This window comes from Streptopelia decaocto (assembly GCF_964273445.1).
Source record: "Streptopelia decaocto genome assembly, chromosome: 5".
NCBI classification, from domain to species: Eukaryota; Metazoa; Chordata; class Aves; order Columbiformes; family Columbidae; genus Streptopelia; species Streptopelia decaocto.
Window position 1 is genome coordinate 12,353,420 of NC_138659.1, and position 18,900 is coordinate 12,372,319.

Genomic DNA, 18,900 nt, shown 5'->3' on the forward strand with positions numbered 1-18,900 from the left:
AATGACGGTGCTTGGAAACGCCTGCAGACCCTGGATGGCTGTTTACTTCCTCCCTATGCGAACCGGATGCACCGAAACTGAAAGTCTTGAGTCAGATGGGTTGTGAAAGGTTTGCGCAACATTCTCTCTGATGTCTCTGCTGACCTTCGACTTGTTCTATGACTATTTGTCCCAGTGAACAGTTTTTCAAACGAGGAAAGTGAGAGGCGCTTGGAGCAGCTGGAGCCTCCCCCGCACAGAGAAGGCAACGCTGGGACACGGGCGGTGAGAGAAACACAGGGAGGAGAGAGCGGGGCTTGTGGAGAGCCGTGGGCTCGTGGGAACGGCACAGCGAGGCTGCGGAAGGTTTTTAATCCCGGCCTCAAAAAGCTCCTTTCTGTCCTTTACACAAGGACATGATTCCCTGGGGTTTTCTAAAGCAGCGCTGAGAGGTGGAAACAAGAGTGTGAGCTATCTTGTTGTGTGTTTATTTTTAAAGAGATCAGAGGAAAGGCTTGAGTTTTATCTGGAAGGGGTTTAATCAAACTGTCCTTACTCCAACCTAGCAAAACAGGATTCTGGACGCAGATTCCAGACCAGGTCAGCAAAAGCCACTCCATGCTGTCTTGTCTCTGTGCCCACAGCTGTGCCAGCACGTTGCTGATTTGCCCCTAACCCTGGGGTTCTGTGGTGTCTTGCAAACTCAGCCTGCCCTGACCTGCCGCAGGACACGTCCCTGCAGAGCCCCACCATCCAACCATGCTGCGTTTCCTCTGGGAGAGCATCTCCATCCAGGTGCTCCTCATCTTCCTTGTTGTTTTCCTGCTTGTTGCCGACTACATGAAGCACAGAAAGCCCAAGGACTTCCCTCCGCACCCCTTCTATCTCCCCATCGTGGGGCACATGTACCTGATGAACTTCAACAATCCCTTGATGACGGTACAGAAGGTAAGGGGGTGGTGGGTAGTATAGAGAAGGGGAGGGACGGGGTTGTGTCTCTGCCACCCTTGCAGTGTGTGGAGGGGTTTAACCCGAACCCCATGGCCCAGGAGGACTCGCAGGAGCTCACCCCGGGGTGGGCAGGACGTTTGCCCTCAGTCGGCAGCAACGTGGATGAAGTTTGCCCCGGCATGAAGAAGGGGACAATTGTGGAGCAATCCTTTGGGCATAGGGCAAGGCCTGACACCATGGGTGCTGTCACAGCTGTAGGAGCTTCATAGGTCTCACTGGGCATTGGAAAGATATTTGGGAAGGGAGTGAAACAACAGCTGGAAAAACACAGGACTGAAAGATCAAACTGGCAGAGTTTTGTGTGATTTATGGCAAATAATCTTCAACTCCCCATCTGTGATTTGGGAAAAGAGGAAAGGAAAAAAGACGACACAGACAAGGAGACATTTGCGCAAACACCCTGTCTCCCCTACTGCTCTCAGCTTCCCTTGTTTTCCGTTGTGTGTCCTGCCAGGCCATCCCTGTCATGACAGACACACTGATCGCAAATGCAGCTCCTTGTAATTTTTTGTTCACCCTCCCAGCTTCTTGAAAAATATGGTGACATCTTTGGCGTGGACATGGGCAGTGAATCATTTGTCATCGTTAGTGGGCTACGGATGCTTAGGGAAGTTCTTGTAAACCAAGGAGAAAACTTCCTGGATCGCCCTGAAATGCCTCTTGCTGGGGAGCTCTTCAGCAACAGGGGTGAGTTCTCCCTCAGGACACAGATCTCAGCCACAAAATACAAGTGCTGACTCAGCAGAGGTCCAACACAGCTGCACATAAGGCAGAGCCCTGGAGCTTTTTCCTGCTCGGTGGAGGGATCTGCCTTGTGTCACAGTGTCGTGTTACTGGCAGGACTGCTGTCTTCCAATGGGCACTTGTGGAAGCAGCAGAGGAGATTCACCTTGTCCACCCTTCGAAACTTCGGCTTGGGGAAGAGGAGCCTGGAGGAGCGCATCCAGGAGGAGTGCCGGTACCTCGTGGATGCGTTTGGGGATGAGCAGGGTAAGTGCAACCGCCCTCATAACTTGTGATGAAGGAAGAAACCAGTATGACCCGTTACAATTTCACTCATGAGTCACTGCATACTGAGAAATGCCTCACCTTGGAAAAGATTCTAGCACCCTGCCAGCACTCCAGCTCCCTTTTACAGGTGATTTTCCCTCAGACTGATGGGTGAGTACAGCTGGGTAACCCCAAAGCATTAATCGTAGCCCAACTTCAGCCTGCTGCTCTCTTGGAGATCTCTAGAACATCCCGTGTGTGTAAGCACCAATGTTTCCCATGAATTCACATGATATCTGCTCTTCTGCAGACCTGGCTTTCCAACATAAACAAACTTCTCCACAGTCTGACTGAAGTGGGACCAAGGGTGGGATGTTTGCTGCACAACGGGGCTGCCCAGCCAAGCTTGGCCAGATCCTGGGGTGGTGAGGAGTCATGGGAACACAGTGGCACAGGAGGGTGCCCATCAGGGGCCACTCATTTCACTCCTATTTGTTGACTAGATTATATATAACAACTGTATTTCCTTGTGCTTTTCTGGTAAGACTCTAAATTGATCATTCCCTTTGCATTCTGCAGGGGATCCTTTCGACCCTCACTTTAAAATCAATAACGCCGTTTCAAACATCATCTGCTCGGTCACCTTTGGCAATCGCTTTGACTACCATGATGAGGACTTCCAAAAATTGCTGCGGCTGATAGACGAGACCCTTACCCTCAGCGGGGCCATCATGAGCCAGGTACAGACTCCTGCCACCAACATGAGCAGTGTACACTTTTGCAGTGCTATAGTTTCTCCTCTGCAGTCAACCTCAATACCTGTAGCATTTTCAGCACCAAAATTTGTTGTCATTCGCTATTACTATAATTTCTTTCTGCCTTTTTTTCCAGCTGTTCAATGTCCATTCCACTCTCTCACCCAACACCACCTTCCCTGCCCATTAACTGCCATCCTGCCTGCTGTAATGCTGGGTAGTGCATGTGTCTCTTTGGAGTGACAGGAATACCAGTCCCTTGTCAACTTCTACCAGAGATCAGCTATTTCCACCAACACCAGCAATTCACTCAGCTAGGCCCTGTAGGCTCCTCAGGTTTTGGTAATGAAGGTCTATTTCCTTCCTCTATTCAATTTGCCTCTCTCCTTTTCTCTCCAAAGCTGTACAATGCTTTCCCATCCATAATAAAGTTCTTACCCGGAGCCCACCAAACCATTTTTAAAAACTCAAGGTTGATGAGAAGTTTTGTGAAAGAGAGGATCGACAAACACAAGGAGGACTGGAACCCCTTGGAGAGCCGGGACTTCATCGACTGCTACCTGCAGGAGATAGCCAAGGTCAGCACCCCAGAGCAAACCCCTCTGCAGCGGGGCTTAGAAATCCAGAGGGATGAGAAATGAGCCCAAATTCTCCATCTGAGCTGCCTGTATGGCCAGTTATGAGCTTAGGATGGACATCAGGTTCGGGGCTCCCATCAATAGGATGGAGGTGCAGGGGGCCAGCAGCTTCTGCCATTATCCTTGGGGTTGACTTGGACTAAGCCTGGTGTCAGGGCAGCCCTGACTGTTCATGCATCACTAATACATCTCTTTGTGAAGGACAACGGCGATGGCACCTTCCAGGAGGAAAACCTCATGGCATGTGCAGTTGACTTGCTGTTAGCTGGGACTGAGACCACTTCAACAACCATCCGCTGGGCATTGCTGTATATGGCCATGTATCCAGAAATTCAAGGTACAATCACTAAATTATGAGCACTTTTTAATTATTTTAGCCCTCACAGCTTTGTAAGACCCTTTTTTTAATGACAGATAAATGGTTAATCTCCCTGTATTCACACAAAAAATCAGTGCAAACTGTGTCAGATTTCCCATGTCAGTCTCACAGCAATCACTCCACGCTGTTCCAAGGTGGTTATGTTTAGTTCTGTTTTTTTCCCTTGTATCTTGTCTGATCCCTGCTCTTTCCCACCAGCCCGCGTGCAAGCAGAGATCGACACAGTCATCGGGCAGGGGCGGCAGCCAGCCCTGGATGACAGGAGCAACATGCCCTACACCAACGCCGTCATCCACGAAGTGCAGAGGAAAGGCAACATCATCCCTTTCAGTGTGCCAAGAATGACAGTGAAGGACACAGTCGTGGATGGCTTCTACATACCAAAGGTAACCCCACTGCTGAGCGATGAGACTTTAGCAAGAGACTCCCCGTTCCCCAGGCACGTTTCACCAGCCCAGGTCCATCCTGTGCAGACAGAGTAGAGACAGAGCGACTCTGCCCCGGCCACCATTGAACATGTATTTTTACTATCCAGTGTTCTCCAGCACACTGAGTGGTGCAGAGCGCTGGGGGTGACACCCCCACTGCACGCACTGTTGAGGTACAGATGCCATCTCACAGCTTTTACAGGAACTTGGGCCCAAGACTAGAGCAGATAAAAGTGATGCAGAAGAGGGAAAATCGGGGGTCTATCATCACTGAGTCTCTGGACAAGAATTAGCAGAATTTGACTACAGATGTTCCTAACAGAGAGGAGACCAGGAAATAAAAAGGCTCCTCCTGCTCTTAGTAATAAAGTGCAATTTATTTTTCTTTTTATCCTCTTAGGGCACTAGTGTGCTCACAAATTTAACCTCTGTGATGTTTGACCAGAACGAGTGGGAAACTCCTGACGCTTTTAACCCCGGGCATTTCCTGAAAGATGGTCAGTTCTGGAAAAGAGAGTCTTTTGTACCATTTGCTATAGGTAAGATTTGTTGGATTTTGATGCTTGGGTGCTGAGGCGCTGAGATGAGGAAGAGGCAGATGTTGGCTGCACCCTGGGAGTTGCTGCTCAAGCAGTGCTCACATGGACAACCCATAAAAATGCCAGACACCCTAGAAACAGCTTCACCAAGCAGAGCATTGCCCTGTGCTACTGCTCCTACGTGGCTGAGGTCACTAGAGGGTTCACTGTTGCCATCACAGGGGACCAAGCCAACAGCTTCCCCGGGATATTCCTTTTACCACCGCTCTTTCTCGTGCCAGCATCACACACCTTCTCTGTCCCCTCTCTTTGGCATAACTCAAACCTACCACTTCTCCCAGCATGGGTATGTCAAGACTGTGCGTGTCAGCACAGCTTATCTAAGCAGTGGAGGATTCAGTGCCTTTACATATGGTTAAACACATGTGCCCTCTAAAGTCCTGTAACTGGGGATGCAGCCTATGCTATAACGCTAATGCCATTACTGGGGAGTTAACTTTGGATGCAAATCTCATCCTGAAAGGGGGGTAACATGTCTGGGCTGTGGTGCTAAGGGAAGGCAGAGGCTGTTGTGGCAGCAAAAGCAGCCGGGCAGCCAGCGCAGGCTGAGGAAGCCATGGGTGACTGTCTCCGCAGGGAAGCGCTCCTGCCCGGGTGAGCTGCTGGCCCGCACCGAGCTCTTCCTCTTCTTCACGGCTCTGCTCCAGAAATTCACCTTCCAGGCGCCCCCGGACACCACGCTCAGCCTCCAGTTCAATCTGGGCATCACGCTTACCCCGAAACCCTACAAGATCTGTGCTGTGCCTCGGTAGGGAGCTTTGGCCACTGTCCTCACAGGGAAAATCCTTTGTTAGGGATGCTGAAAATGAGCCCTCAGCTGCTCCCCTGGGTGGTGGTAGCAACCATCTGGCTCCAGAGAGAGGCTGGACGGTTTGTTGGTTTCTTTTCAAGCAATTGCAAAATAATTTCTTTTACAAGCAGACTTTGCACTCTGTATCACATGGGAAAGGTGATCAGCCTGGGATCTGCCAGGGCACTTTTAGTCTTGCGATAGGGCACTGTAAATGAAGGAGGAGCTTGGGCCTTTCGTACTTGGACTACTAATATCCCACGGTTTTAGATTCTCTTATCCTTGAATTGTGACATTTAAAAAAAAAAAAAGTCACTCCAACACAATTCTATCATGCATACCAATAAATCCTTATGAAAACATTTTTGTCATGAAGCATTCTTCAAAGTGAATACCACTACAGGCCATTTCCAGCACTGGCTGTAGCCTTCAGCCCTGCCCCATGTTTTGGGAGGGGAGCAGGGGGCTGCGAGCCCACCGGGGCAGAGGCAGCCGCACAGCACCCGACCCATGTCCCTGCGGCATTGCTCTCCAGTAGCAGAGAGGCTGGCACTGTAACAGCAAAGGCAGTTCCTACAGAACTGATGAACATCACTGACCCTGACAGGACAAGCAGACTAGCAGGGAAACTATCAAAGCCTGCGGCCGGGTCCTGGCATGTCACAGCAACAACACTGTGACACCCCCATGGAGCACAGTGCTCTCCACTCTGACAGACCCCTCAATAAATCATCTGTACTTGCAGCTAGAGAAGTCATAGGTCCTGCCTCTTAGAATCTGCTTAATCATTCCTGTTTACCTGCCCTGGCTAGGTGTGCCCGGGGGGCAGAGGGGTGAGCTCCAGCAACACACAGTGCACGGCTGAGCCTGCTGCATTCAACAGGCTTGTGAAGAAAAGGGTCCCTGGGAAAATACCGGCAGCAAATTTTAAACCATCACATGCAAGGTGAAAACAGTCCCAGGATTCACAACCGATGGTTCACACCTGTAAATGCATCCACTCAGTAACAGTTGCACCGTGGGACCCCAGCAAGGTCCCTGAGCACGGGGAGCTGCAGCTCCCGGCAGCGGGACTGGGGCCGGCTGCAGGAACCCCCGGCACCGCACAGCCCTGATCAATTCTCAGGATGGATTTGACATGACAAGTGAGGGATTTCTGAGAGAAATGATTTCATACCTCAGATTTCTTCTTGCAGTTCTTCCAGCTGCAGCTGTGCATGAAAATACGTCGTCACTGCAGTATTTGGATCATCATGAGAGTCATCTAATTGCTCTGGCCTGTCCTTCATAATCTCAATTTCTGACACCAAGCTGTTTCTCTCATCCTGGAGGGCAGCCACCTGGTGCAGATAAAACAGCATCAACATTGTCAGACCTGTCCAGCTGGGAAGAACTGAAGCAAGACAGCTGTACGTCACCAAATTAGTTCATGAAAAAGTTTGAGTGTCCAAAAATTTTAGAATGTGATTTCCGTAAGTATACTTAAGCATACATATGCTTTGGTGTATGACCACTATGTCCGTCTATAAACAGACAAATTTTTGGAAGAGAAACCACAGTAAAAGCAGACAACGTGATATGGAAAGAAACTGGCACTTGCATTCGAAAGAACACCATGGACACCATACAGAAAACTGTAAGGATCAGTGCAAAGGTGCTCTCCATCTTGCTGGTACTTCACAATCAGCAGCAGGATGGCGCTGGGCAGCACACTAACACAGCACTGCCATGCGCTCAGCACTGAATGCTCACGCAAGAAGCGGCTTCAGGCACCATAAGCCGGTTAGCACACAGGCAAAAGAAAAAACCTCAACAGCTTCATACAGAGCATGCATCTTTTTGCAAGGACCAAGCAAGTTTGGTGTTGGAAGTGTTCACAGCTTAAGCAAATGAGAATATAACACTTCATTGAAACCATATGTGTCATTAACAGCCATAAAATGGGAAAGGATTAAGAGGATAGAACCTTTAAAGGTTTTCTGGTGAAAGCTGTTGTATTAATTTTAACATCCTGTCAAACAAAAGGGCATGTTGCATGTGTTAGTTAACTGGCATTTAAACAGGGCCAGTCTGCCTTTTGGGTTATGTTTTCCTGAATCCTACAGGTTAAATATCTGTAAATTCACCCTCTACTGAGCACCAATTGTATTTACGACCATGACCTTGCATCCTATCAATATATCAAAACAGATAAATAATAATAATTTAAAAGCCCCACCTCCTGGTTGATAAAATATATAAAGAAATCTAGAATGCCTTTTTTTTCCTTCCCCAGAGTCAATAGTAACATCTTGTTGCATGAACCTGTGATCTGTTGAAGTTATTGCTGCCTCCCCAGTCAAGTCAAAACAGAGTGAACCAGAGGACAGCACTTCACTGAATTAATTTAATGGATTCTTTGTGTCATGTTATTTTCCATTAAGCAAACAATAGAAACACCAACACAGCTCTCACTGATCTCCAGTACAAAGATATACACAGTATGTTTGTTAACAATTAAAGGCTTTACTTCTTACTCAGGAATTACAGCTTTATTTTTAGCCCTTCTTCAGAAAGAAGGTTTGATTAGTCAGAATACAATGAACAAGAGGCTTATAGATTCATTTCTCCCAACAGGGTATTTTTAGCTTTAAAGATTATGTAGTCAATTCGAATCCAAGTTTTAAAGTCCACTAACAACACCACTGTTAACTTGATGAGGGTGCAATTACATATCACATTTTCTTCAACAGAGTCAGTGTTTAGTGTTGCCTCCCTTCACACTCTGCTACACGGTCCTGAAGCTCAGAGACGTGCGTGACGGTCGAGCTGTGAGCTCAGAATAAACTGCAATAGCAGGGGGAGCACAGTGTGGCAAGAATAGAAGAGATGCAGCTGGGAGTTTGTAAATCAGATGCTGGGATGGTCTGTCAGTACAGTGTAGTCTCACAAACAGTTCTGATCAGCTTAACTGTGGGTCCAAGACTACAGCACTGGAACAGAAACTTCATAACCTCGCTCCTGTACCATCAGTGGTTTGCAACTAGATACATTTCTTGTGTGAAACAGGAAACCTTAAGCATTTATTGCGTCCACGAGTTACATGTTCGGGTATGTGAGACTAAAATCAAAAACCCTTGCTTGGAGTTCTGGGCCTCTTGGTCCTGATCCTCCTAGATAATTTAGGCAAGCACTTAAAATACTCCCTAGCTTTGCTCGGATGAACGAATTCACCGAGACAAACAAATGGGTATTTGTCTTCTCAACTGACAGCATTAGGCTGTGAATTATTACTCACCTCTTGAATGGCAGTCATGACAACATGTTGAACAGACTCTTCAAGGGTCATGATCTTCTCTATGTGTTCTGTGAAAAAGAATTTGTAGTGACTCCTGGCCGTGTTCATCCTAATGGCTTGAGTAACATGACATACCATTTGCACAAAGATCCCGAAGAAACGACTCCTACAAAGCTCCCTCGGAACAGGTAGCGCTCCTTATACAGAGCACAATCATTAAACAACAACATTATTATTATCCAGTAATAAGGTAGAGAATCTTAAGAGATTATATTCTCTTAGGGGAAAAAAATTTATGTTAAGCCTAATAGAACAATGAGATTTTCTGAGATCTGTATTCACGTAGTTCCTTTTTCTTACATATATCTATATACATGTATATATATTTGTATATATATATATAAGCTTTTCAGGGAGCCAACAAGCTTGCAATTGAGTGAATAAATCAAAGTGAATGGATAGAAGTAATTGCATCTTTATTCTCAGTGCAGCCTGCCAGCTGACTTCCCAAACACGCTTTGATGCACGTTTCAGACGACCCAGGAGTTGCACCTGTTCTACTAACGGACTCACTCTGAGGATTCCTCAGCTAGCAGAGCATTGAGCACCAGCTCTGGTAAGGGGGGAGGAAACTCAATTAATTCAGTCTTGAGCTTCGGCAGATAAACAAAAGGCACTTTCTACTACAAGTTTATAATATAATACATTTTATTTGTATTTGAATAGTGAGTTTTAGGTCTTGTCACATACTTGAACAAGTATGAATAATCCACACATGCTTCAGACTCTTTTTCAAACCCATCCCGAGCAAAGTTGGAATTTTCTTCACAAGAAATAACTCCAATTTCAGAACAGGCATGCAACACATCAACAACAGAGACTTCTTGATGCATAAGAAAGGCAATTTCTACATCTCTTCCACCTTAACACTCCCCTGAGGCAGTCTGCTGGCTGCTGAACAGATTAAGGTAGTGTGTACCTTGCTTCCTTTCACAGTTGACTGCACAACCTAAAATAAGCTGCAGAAGCCTGCCCAGTTCAGTGGGATCAGAGTTCTCTGATATCAGGTTTAAGTCTGGAATAAGCTCTTCTGAAATCTGCTGACCCAAGAACTGTAAAGAAATTAAAAAAAAAAAAAAAGAGATAAAAAGTGGGCTCCTTCTTTTGTACAACATGAAAATACGGTATCATGTAAGAAATATGGACTCATTTAGAGAAAACAGTCTATTATTAAAGTCCGATAGTTTAAAACTTGTGGAAGGGAAACATTTTTAAATATTGGCATATGGGAGAATAGATGGACAGCTCTATCAGACTGGGAAATCTGAAGATGCCTAGACAACTCAGATGTCCTTAACTCATCTGTTAGAGGACTTCAAATATGGAACTTGAGCCTCTCTTGAGCCAGCAAAGGCATTGCCCAATGTCTGTCTCCAGCCCTCAGTGCGAATGTGTGTTTGGGGAAGGGGCGCTCAATCCACTGCAGCCAAAGACCTTTCCCATACTTGGAACCCCAGATGTTCCTCTGAATACGCCTATGTTTAATCTAAAGTAGAAACCATTTTTAAAAGTATATGCAAAAGACCTATAGATTATTTACAGAAATGAAGTTATGCACTTTAGGAAGAGTACCATACACTGGTCTGGCAAAACACTGGAGGTCAAAAGTCAATTAACCGGTGGTTTAGTTACCTGACTGATTACACAAGTAAAAGTACTAAGTTAAGAGTTCTTGGGCAAGTCCTCAAATATGAGAGAACTAATTAACACTACTGCTTCCAAATTCAGTTGCTCCCCAAGCCTTCAAGAGGCTCCTCATAAGCCTAAGAAGTTCTCCTTCTGGGCTGGCCAGAGAGCCTCTGTCTTGCCAACGTGGAAGGGCAATTGTCAGCAAATGGCAAAATTCTGCTTCATTTTTTTTTTTTAATGCCAAATTAATCATCCTTTAGTGGCTACTGTACTCAGCCTGCATGAGAAACAGCAAAGAATAATCATTGCTACGTCCAGGAGGAAAAGACCTAGACCAGGGCTGCTGAATCTGTTGTGTGGTGTAGAAGAGGCAGGAGCAGGTTGCTCTGCCTGCACTTGTCTGCACAGACCAGGAAATGACGGTGCTTGGAAACGGCTGCAGACCCTGGATGGCTGTTTACTTCCTCCCTACACGAACCGGATGCACCAAAACTGAAAGTCTTGAGTCAGATGGGTTGTGAAAGATTTGCACAACCTTATCTCAGCTCTCTTCCCTGACCTGGGGCTTGGTCTGGGGATATTTGTGCTAGAAAACGAACTTCTATAAACGGGGACATCGCAAGGAGCTGAGAACAGCTGGAGCCTCCCAGGCAGAGAGAAGGCAACGCTGGGACACGGGTGGTGAGAGAACCACAGGGAGGAGAGAGCGGGGCTTGTGACGAGCCGTGGGCTCGTGGGAACGGCACAGCGAGGCTGCTGAAAGGAAGTAATCCCGATACCACACAGCTCCTTTCTGTCCTTTACGCAAGGATGAGGATCAGTGGGCTTTCATAAAGCAGCAGTAGGAGGTGGGAGGGGAAAAGAAGAGCATGGGATGTTTTGGTTTGTGTTTGCTTTTTTTTGAATGACATCAGAACAAATGCTGAGTTTTATGTGGAAGGGGCTTAATCAAACTGCCCTGACTGAAACCTGGGAAAGCAGGAATCTTAACCATGCTGTCTTGTGTCTGTACCCACAGCTGTGCCAGCATGTTGCCCATCCGCCACTGACCCTGGGGTTCTGTGGTGCCCCTTGAGCTCACCCTGCCCTGACCTGCCGCAGGACACGTCCCTGCAGAGCCCCACCATCCAACCATGCTGCGTTTCCTCTGGGAGAGCATCTCCATCCAGGTGCTCGTCATCGTCCTTGTTGTTTTCCTGCTTGTTGCCAACTACATGAAGCACAGAAAGCCCAAGGACTTCCCTCCACGACCCTTCTATCTCCCCATCGTGGGGCACATGTACCTGATGAACTTCAGCAATCCCTTGATGACGGTACAGAAGGTAAGGGGGTGGTGGGTACTATAGGGAAGGGGAGGGACGGGGTTGTGTCTGTGCCACCTTTGCAGTGTGGGGAGGGGGTTAACCTGAACCCCATAGCCCAGGAGGACTCGCAGGAGGTCACCCCAGGGCAGGCAGGACATTTGCCCTCAGTCGGCAGCAATGCGGATGAAGTTTGCCCCGGCATGAAGAAGGGGACAACTGTGAAGCAAGCCTTTGAGCAAAGGGCAAGGCCTGACACCACGGGTGCTGTCACAGCTGTAGGTGTCCCCTAGGTCTCACTGGGCACTGGGAGGGTATTTGGGAAGGGAGAGAAACAAAAGCTGGAAAAACACAGGACTGGAAGATCAAACTGGCAGAGCTTTGCTTGATTTATGGCCAGTAAACTCCAACTCCTCATCTGTTATTTGGGAAAATGGGAAAGAAAACAGACCATATACAGACAAGCAGACATTTTTAGAAACACCCTGTCTCACCTCCTATTCTCAGCTTCCCTTATTTTCTCTTATGTCATATGCCAGGCCAGCCCTATCCTGACAGACACACTAATGGCAAATGTAACTCAAATTTATTTGATCCCCCTCTCAGCTTAATGAAAAATATGGGGACATCTTCGGCTTGGAGATGGGCACGGCATCGTTTGTGTTTGTTAATGGGCTGCGGATGGTTAAGGAAGTTCTTGTAAACCAAGGAGAAAACTTCCTGGATCGCCCTGAAATGGCCCTTTTCAAGGAGGTCTTCAGCAACAGGGGTGAGTTATCTCTTAGGACACAGATCTCAGCTGTAAGGTCAAATCAATGACCCAGCAGAGGTTTGACACAGGTACACGTAAGGCAGAGCCCTGGAGCTTTTTCCTGCTCGGTGGAGGGATCTGCCTTGTGTCACAGTGTCGTGTTACTGGCAGGACTGCTGTCTTCCAACGGGCACTTGTGGAAGCAGCAGAGGAGATTCACCTTGTCCACCCTCCGAAACTTTGGCTTGGGGAAGAGGAGCCTGGAGGAGCGCATCCAGGAGGAGTGCCGGTACCTCGTGGATGCGTTTGGGGATGAGCAGGGTAAGTGCAACCGCCCTCACAACTTGTGATGAAGGAAGAAACCAGTATGACCCGTTACAATTTCACTCATGAGTCACTGCATACTGAAAAATACCTCACCTTGCAAGCGATGCTAGCACCCTGCCAGGATCCCAGCTCCCTTTTACAGGTGATTTTCCCTCAGACTGACTGGTGAATGCCCATAGCTAACCTGCAGTCTTGGCCAGATCCTGGGGTGGTGAGGCATTCTGGGAATGCAGGAGGGTGCCCATCAGGGACCACTCATTTCACTCCTATTTGTTGAATAGTTTACCTCTGACAACTGTGTTTTCTTGTTCTTTTCTGGTAAGATTCAAAGAAAATTGATCATTCTCTTTGTCTTCTGCAGGGAATTCTTTCGACCCTCACTTTAAAATCAATAACGCCGTTTCAAACATCATCTGCTCCGTCACCTTTGGCAATCGCTTTGAATACCATGATGAGGACTTCCAAAAATTGCTGCGGCTGATAGATGAGAGCATTACCAAAAGCGGGACCGTCATGAGCCAGGTACAGCCTCCTGCCACCAACATGGACAGTGTGCACTTTTGCAGTGCTATAGTTTGTCCTGTGGAGTCAGCCCAAAAACCTGTAGCTTTTTCATCACTAAACTTGGTTGTCATTCACTATTCCCCTAATTTATTTCTGGCCTTTTCTTCCAGCTCTGCAATGCTCTTGTCATCTCTCTCACCCAACATCCCCTTTCCTGCCCATTAACTGCCAACCTACCTGCTGTAATGCCAGGTAGTGCATGAGTTTCTCTGTGACAGGAATACCAATCCCTTGTCAAGCTCTACCAGAGATCAACTATTTCCACCAAGTCCATCAATTTAGTCAGTGTGGCACTGCAGGCTCCTCAGGTTTGACAAATGAAGACTCTTTTCCGTCCTTTATTCAATTTGAATTTCACCTCTTCTCTCCAAAGCTGTACAACTCCTTCCCATCTATAATGAAGTTCTTCCCTGGATCACATCAAACCTTTTTTAAAAACTGGAGGTTGATGAGAAATTTCGTGAAAGAGAGGATCGACAAACACAAGGAGGACTGGAACCCCTCGGAGAGCCGGGACTTCATCGACTGCTACCTGCAGGAGATAGCCAAGGTCAGCACCCCAGAGCAAACCCCTCTGCAGCGGGGCTTAGAAATCCAGAGGGATGAGAAATGAGCCCACATTCCCCATCTGAGCTGCCTCTGTGGCCAGTTATGAGCTTAGATGGACATCAGGTTCAGGGCTCCCATCAATAGGATGGAGGTGCAGGGGGCCAGCAGCTTCTGCCAAAATCCTTGGGGTTGACTTGGACTAAGCCTGGTGTCAGGGCAGCCCTGACTGTTCGTGAATCACTAATACATCTTTTTGTGAAGGACAACGGTGATGGCACGTTCCAGGAGGAAAACCTCGTGGCATGTGCACTCGACTTGTTCTTAGCTGGGACTGAGACCACTTCAACAACCATCCGCTGGGCTCTGCTGTTTATGGCCATGTATCCGGAAATTCAAGGTACTACTATAAAAAGGTCAGCACTTTTCCTTACTTTTAGCCTTCACAAATTAGACAGTTTCTTTTTGAGCGAGAAATTGTTATTCTCACTGCACTCACACTGCACTGCACTCAGGTCAGTTCTTGGGGGATCCACACTGCAACAAACCCACATTGTAGTATAGGATTTTTTGGTTGTTTTTTTCCCTTGTACCTTGTGTGATCGCTGCTTTTTCCCACCAGCCCGCGTGCAAGCAGAGATCGACACGGTCATCGGGCAGGGGCGGCAGCCAGCCCTGGACGACAGGAGCAACATGCCCTACACCAACGCCGTCATCCACGAAGTGCAGAGGAAAGGCAACATTGCCCCTTTCATCTTGCCAAGACTGACAATGAAGGACACAGTTGTGGATGGCTTCCGCATACCTAAGGTAACTCGTTTGGCTGTTGATCAGTGAGATCCCCCATTCCACAGGCACGTTTCACCGGGCCAAGTCCATCCTGTGCAGACAGGAGTAGAGACAGAGTGACTGTGCCCCGGCCACAGTTCACTCCTATTGAACATGTATTTTTGCCATCCAAACAATGTTCTCCAGCACACTGAGTGGTGCAGAGCCATGTGGGATGACAATGACACCCCCAGTGCACACACTGTTGAGGCACAGATCCCATCTCACAGCTCTTACAGGAACTTGGGCCCAAGACTAGAGCAGATAAAAGTGATGCTGATGAGGGAAAAATGTGAGTTTGTAAACATCACATGTCTGAACATACAAGTACGAAATCTGCCCATGCAGGGGTGTTGGACAAATGATTGCAGCAGAATATGGATATTCTTCATGGAGATTAGACTTGAAAATTAAATGCCTCACCTGCTCTCAGTGACAGAGAAAGTGCAATTCACATTTCCTTTTATCCTCTTAGGGCACTGCATTGGTCGCAAATTTAACCTCTGTGATGTTTGACAAAAATGAGTGGGAAACCCCTGACACTTTCAACCCTGGACATTTCCTGAAGGATGGTCAGTTCTGGAAAAGAGAGTCTTTCCTACCATTTTCTATAGGTAAGATTTCCTGGAAGCTTCTGTGCTTATGCACTGGGATGGGGCTTTCCACTGCACAGTGAGGACACAGAGGAAATTAGTGATGGAAAGTGCAGATGTTGGATGCACCCTGGGAGGTGCTGCTCAAGCAGTGCTCACACAGCCACCCCAAAGCACTACAATGCAGAGAGGAGAGATGAGGGTGAATAACAGACCATAAAAGTGCCAGAGACTCTAGAAACACCTTCACCAAGCAGAGCATTGCCCTGGGCTCCGGCCCTCACATGGCTGAGATCACTAGAGGCTTCACTGTTGCCATCACATGGCAACAAGCCAACAGCTTCCCCGAGGACATTCTTTTTACCACTCCTCTTTCCATACTGGCATCACACACCTTCTCTTTCCCTCTCTTTGGCGTAGATCAAACTCCCAGCATAGGCACGTCCAGACCATACATGTCAGCACAGCTTATCCAAGCAGAGGAGGATTCAAGGCTTGTACATATGGTTACACACACGTGCCCTCAAAAGTCCTGCATTGGGGGCACAGCCCATGTTGTAGCGCCAATGCAATTATTAGGGAGCCCAGTTTGGGATGAAAAACACATACTTGAAAGGGGGTAACATGCCTGGGCTGTGGTGCTAAGGGAAGGCAGAGGCTGTTGTGGCAGCAAAAGCAGCCGGGCAGCCAGCGCAGGCTGAGGAAGCCATGGGTGACTGTCTCCGCAGGGAAGCGCTCCTGCCCGGGTGAGCTGCTGGCCCGCACCGAGCTCTTCCTCTTCTTCACGGCTCTGCTCCAGAAATTCACCTTCCAGGCGCCCCCGGACACCACACTCAGCCTCCAGTTCAAGCTGAGCATCACGCTGAGCCCAAAACCCTACAAGATCTGTGCTGTGCCTCGGTAGGGAGCCTTGGCCACTGTCCTCACAGGGAAAATCCTTTGTTAAGGATGCTGAAAATGAGCCCTCGGCTGCTCCCCTGGGTGGTGGTAACAACCTCTCACCTCCAAGGAGAGGTCGGAGGATTTGTTGGTTTCTTCCCAAGCAATTACAAAATAATTTCTTTTACAAGCAGACTTTGCACTCTGTATCACATGGGAAAGGTGATCAGCCTGGGATCTGCCAGGGCATTTTAGGCTTGTGATAGGGCACTGTAAATGAAGGAGGGGCTTGTGCCTTTCCTACTTTAAGTACTAATTACTAATGTTTTTTGATTTTGTTATCCTTGACTAGTAATCCTGTAAGAAGAAGTTACTCCAACATGTCTGTTTCAAGTGCCTCAATAAATTTTTATCCAAATGTTTTTGTCATGAAGCATTCTTCAAAGTGAAAACCAGTACAGGCCATTTCCAGCACTGGCTGTAGCCTTCAGCCCTGCCCCATGTTTCAGGAAAGGGACACCAGTGGGACCCCAGCAAGGTCCCTGAGCACGGGGAGCTGCAGCTCCCGGCAGCGGGACCGGGGCCGGCTGCAGGAACCCCCGGCACCGCACAGCCCTGATCAATTCTCAGGATGGATTTGACATGACAAGTGAGGGATTTCTGAAAGAAATCATTCCATACCTCGGTTTTCTTCTTGCACTTGCTACAGCTGCAACTGTACATGAAAACACTTCTTTGCCACTGCAGGATTTGGATCATCATGAGAGTCATCTAATTGCTCTGGCCTGTCCTTCATAATCTCAATTTCTGACACCAAGCTGTTTCTTTCATCCTGGAGGGCAGCCACCTGGTGCAGATAAAACAGCGTCAACATTGTCAGACCTGTCCAGCTGGGAAGAACTAAAGCAAGATAGCTGTACTGCACCAAATCAGTTTATGAAAAAGGCTGAGCATTTAGAAATTATAGAATGTAATTTACATAAGCATACAGATGCTTTAGTGAATGACAGTTATGAAATGGCAAAGGAAAAGTCCTCTATAATAAAGAGACAAATTTTTGAAAGAGAAACCACAGTAAAAAGCAGACGATGTGATATGGAGAGAAACTGGCGGCTTCATTGAAAAGAATACCACAGACATCATACAGAAATCTGTGAGCATCGGTGCAAAGGTGCTCTCCATCTTGCTGGTACTTCACAATCAGCAGCAGGATGGCGCTGGGCAGCACACTAACACAGCACTGCCGTGCGCTCAGCACTGAATGGTCGCGCAAGAAGCGGTTTCAGGCGCCATAAGCCAGTAAGCACACGCAAAAAAACCTCAACAGCTTTATACAGAGCATGCATTTCTTGCAACTTTCAAACAGGTTTAATATTGGAAGTGTTCACAGCTTAAGCAAATGAGAACAACATTTCATTGAAACAGTAAGTGTCATTAACAGCCATAAAAATGGGAAAGGATTAAGAGGATAGAACCTTTAAAGGTTTTTCTAGTGAAAGCTGTTGTATTAATTTTAACATCCTGTCAAACATAAGAGCATGTAGTGTGTGTTAGTTAACTGGCATTTAAACAGGGACAACGTGCTTTTTGGGTTAATATTTTCCTGAATCCTACAGAAAACCTACCTTTCTTATACTCTTGGAAATCAACTAAGATTGAGACCTTATTAGTGAATTTATTAAGAATGTGTTTAACTGAGAAGTATCAATCATAAATAAATATCATAATAACGCCAAAACACATCATGGTGACATGAGTAGATAAAATATCGGATACAACCTAGAGAGTATGCAATATTAAAAAAAACAGTTTGCTTGCAGTCATCGCTTACAAGTCTATCAATCAAGCAGATGTGAAAAACAAGCAGTAATTAATCTGCCACTCCAATAGGTGTTGCCTTTTAGGTTCCGTCCTTTTTCAGTTGTGGAAGGATCTGTTATTTTCATGCTCAGGAGCTACAAGAAAGAGGCCACAGGAAAAGGTTAAATTAGATGCTAAATAACTGTAAATTCACTGTCTACTGAGCACCAACTGTATTTACCATTTCTGTTAGCTAAACATGGTGCAATTGCATATAACATTTTCTTCAACAAAGTCAGTGTTTAATGTTTGCCTCCCTCCATACTCTGCTTCACAGTCCTGAAGCTCAGAGAGGAGAGTGGTGGTACAGCTGTGAGCTGGACCATTTGGACGATCCAACTCAGAACCAATTAAAATGGCAGGGGGAGCACAGCATGGCAAGAATAGAATCAGAGAATCATTTGGGTTGGAAGGTACCTTCCCAGCTCCCCCAGTGCCAGCCCTGCCATGAGCAGGGGCATCTTCACCCAGCTCAGGTTGCTCAGAGCCCCGTCCAGCCTGGCCTGGGATGTCTCCACGGATGGCGCGTCCACCAGCTCTCTGGCCAACCTGGGCCAGGGTTTCACCACCCTCACTGTAAAAAATGTCTTCCTCATGACCAGCCTGTATCTCCCCTCTTCTAGTTTAAAACCGTCACCCCTTGCACCATCACAACAGGCCCTGCTAAACATTCTGTCCCCATCTTTTTATTGGCCCCTTTTAGGTACAGAAAGGCC

At 47.3% G+C, this 18,900-nt stretch overlaps 3 protein-coding genes across 11 annotated transcripts in view; 2 read left to right on the plus strand and 1 right to left on the minus strand.

The window, feature by feature from the left end:
* LOC309439951 (uncharacterized protein) lies at positions 1–16,737 on the plus strand. Its single transcript, XM_082053144.1, has 20 exons — positions 1–264; positions 624–927; positions 1,515–1,677; positions 1,831–1,980; positions 2,560–2,720; positions 3,137–3,313; positions 3,575–3,710; positions 3,951–4,138; positions 4,581–4,719; positions 5,356–5,527; positions 7,103–7,266; positions 11,637–11,857; positions 12,443–12,605; positions 12,759–12,908; positions 13,276–13,436; positions 13,852–14,028; positions 14,289–14,424; positions 14,647–14,834; positions 15,328–15,466; positions 16,174–16,737. The coding sequence occupies exons 2-20, from the start codon at positions 739–741 to the stop codon at positions 16,347–16,349; spliced, it is 3,150 nt and encodes a 1,049-aa protein (XP_081909270.1). The 5' UTR covers positions 1–264; positions 624–738; the 3' UTR covers positions 16,350–16,737.
* The window catches only part of HOOK1 (hook microtubule tethering protein 1), a 102,471-nt gene that overhangs the window by 34,489 nt on the left and 49,082 nt on the right, over positions 1–18,900 (minus strand). For 5 of the 8 annotated variants that reach the window (XR_014184114.1, XR_014184115.1, XR_014184116.1 and 2 more), the window contains 3 exons: positions 18,156–18,279; positions 17,006–17,171; positions 6,747–6,909 (listed from right to left, as the gene is read on the minus strand). The gene's annotated coding sequence lies outside the window, so the exon portion shown is untranslated. Of the gene's footprint in view, positions 1–6,746; positions 6,910–7,883; positions 8,915–9,588; positions 9,959–17,005; positions 17,172–17,811; positions 18,280–18,900 lie in introns of those variants that run through there. The other 3 variants (XR_014184119.1, XR_014184120.1, XR_014184121.1) reach the window with 3 other exon arrangements.
* The window catches only part of LOC309440094 (cytochrome P450 2J2-like), a 25,367-nt gene continuing 17,165 nt past the window's right edge, over positions 10,699–18,900 (plus strand). The window contains exon 1 of one of the 2 annotated variants that reach the window (XM_082053419.1): positions 10,699–11,383. The gene's annotated coding sequence lies outside the window, so the exon portion shown is untranslated. The remainder of the gene's footprint in view (positions 11,384–18,900) is intronic. The other variant, XM_082053418.1, reaches the window with a different exon arrangement.

Bases quoted from the DNA above. Each gene is read 5' to 3' on its own strand.
- LOC309439951 (XM_082053144.1), top strand. From the start codon at position 739: ATGCTGCGTTTCCTCTGGGAGAGCATCTCCATCCAGGTGCTCCTCATC. The intron at 1,981-2,559 runs GTAAGTGCAACC...TGCATTCTGCAG, and splicing joins TGCGTTTGGGGATGAGCAGG to GGGATCCTTTCGACCCTCAC. The intron at 5,528-7,102 runs GTAGGGAGCTTT...GTCTATAAACAG, and splicing joins AAGATCTGTGCTGTGCCTCG to ACAAATTTTTGGAAGAGAAA.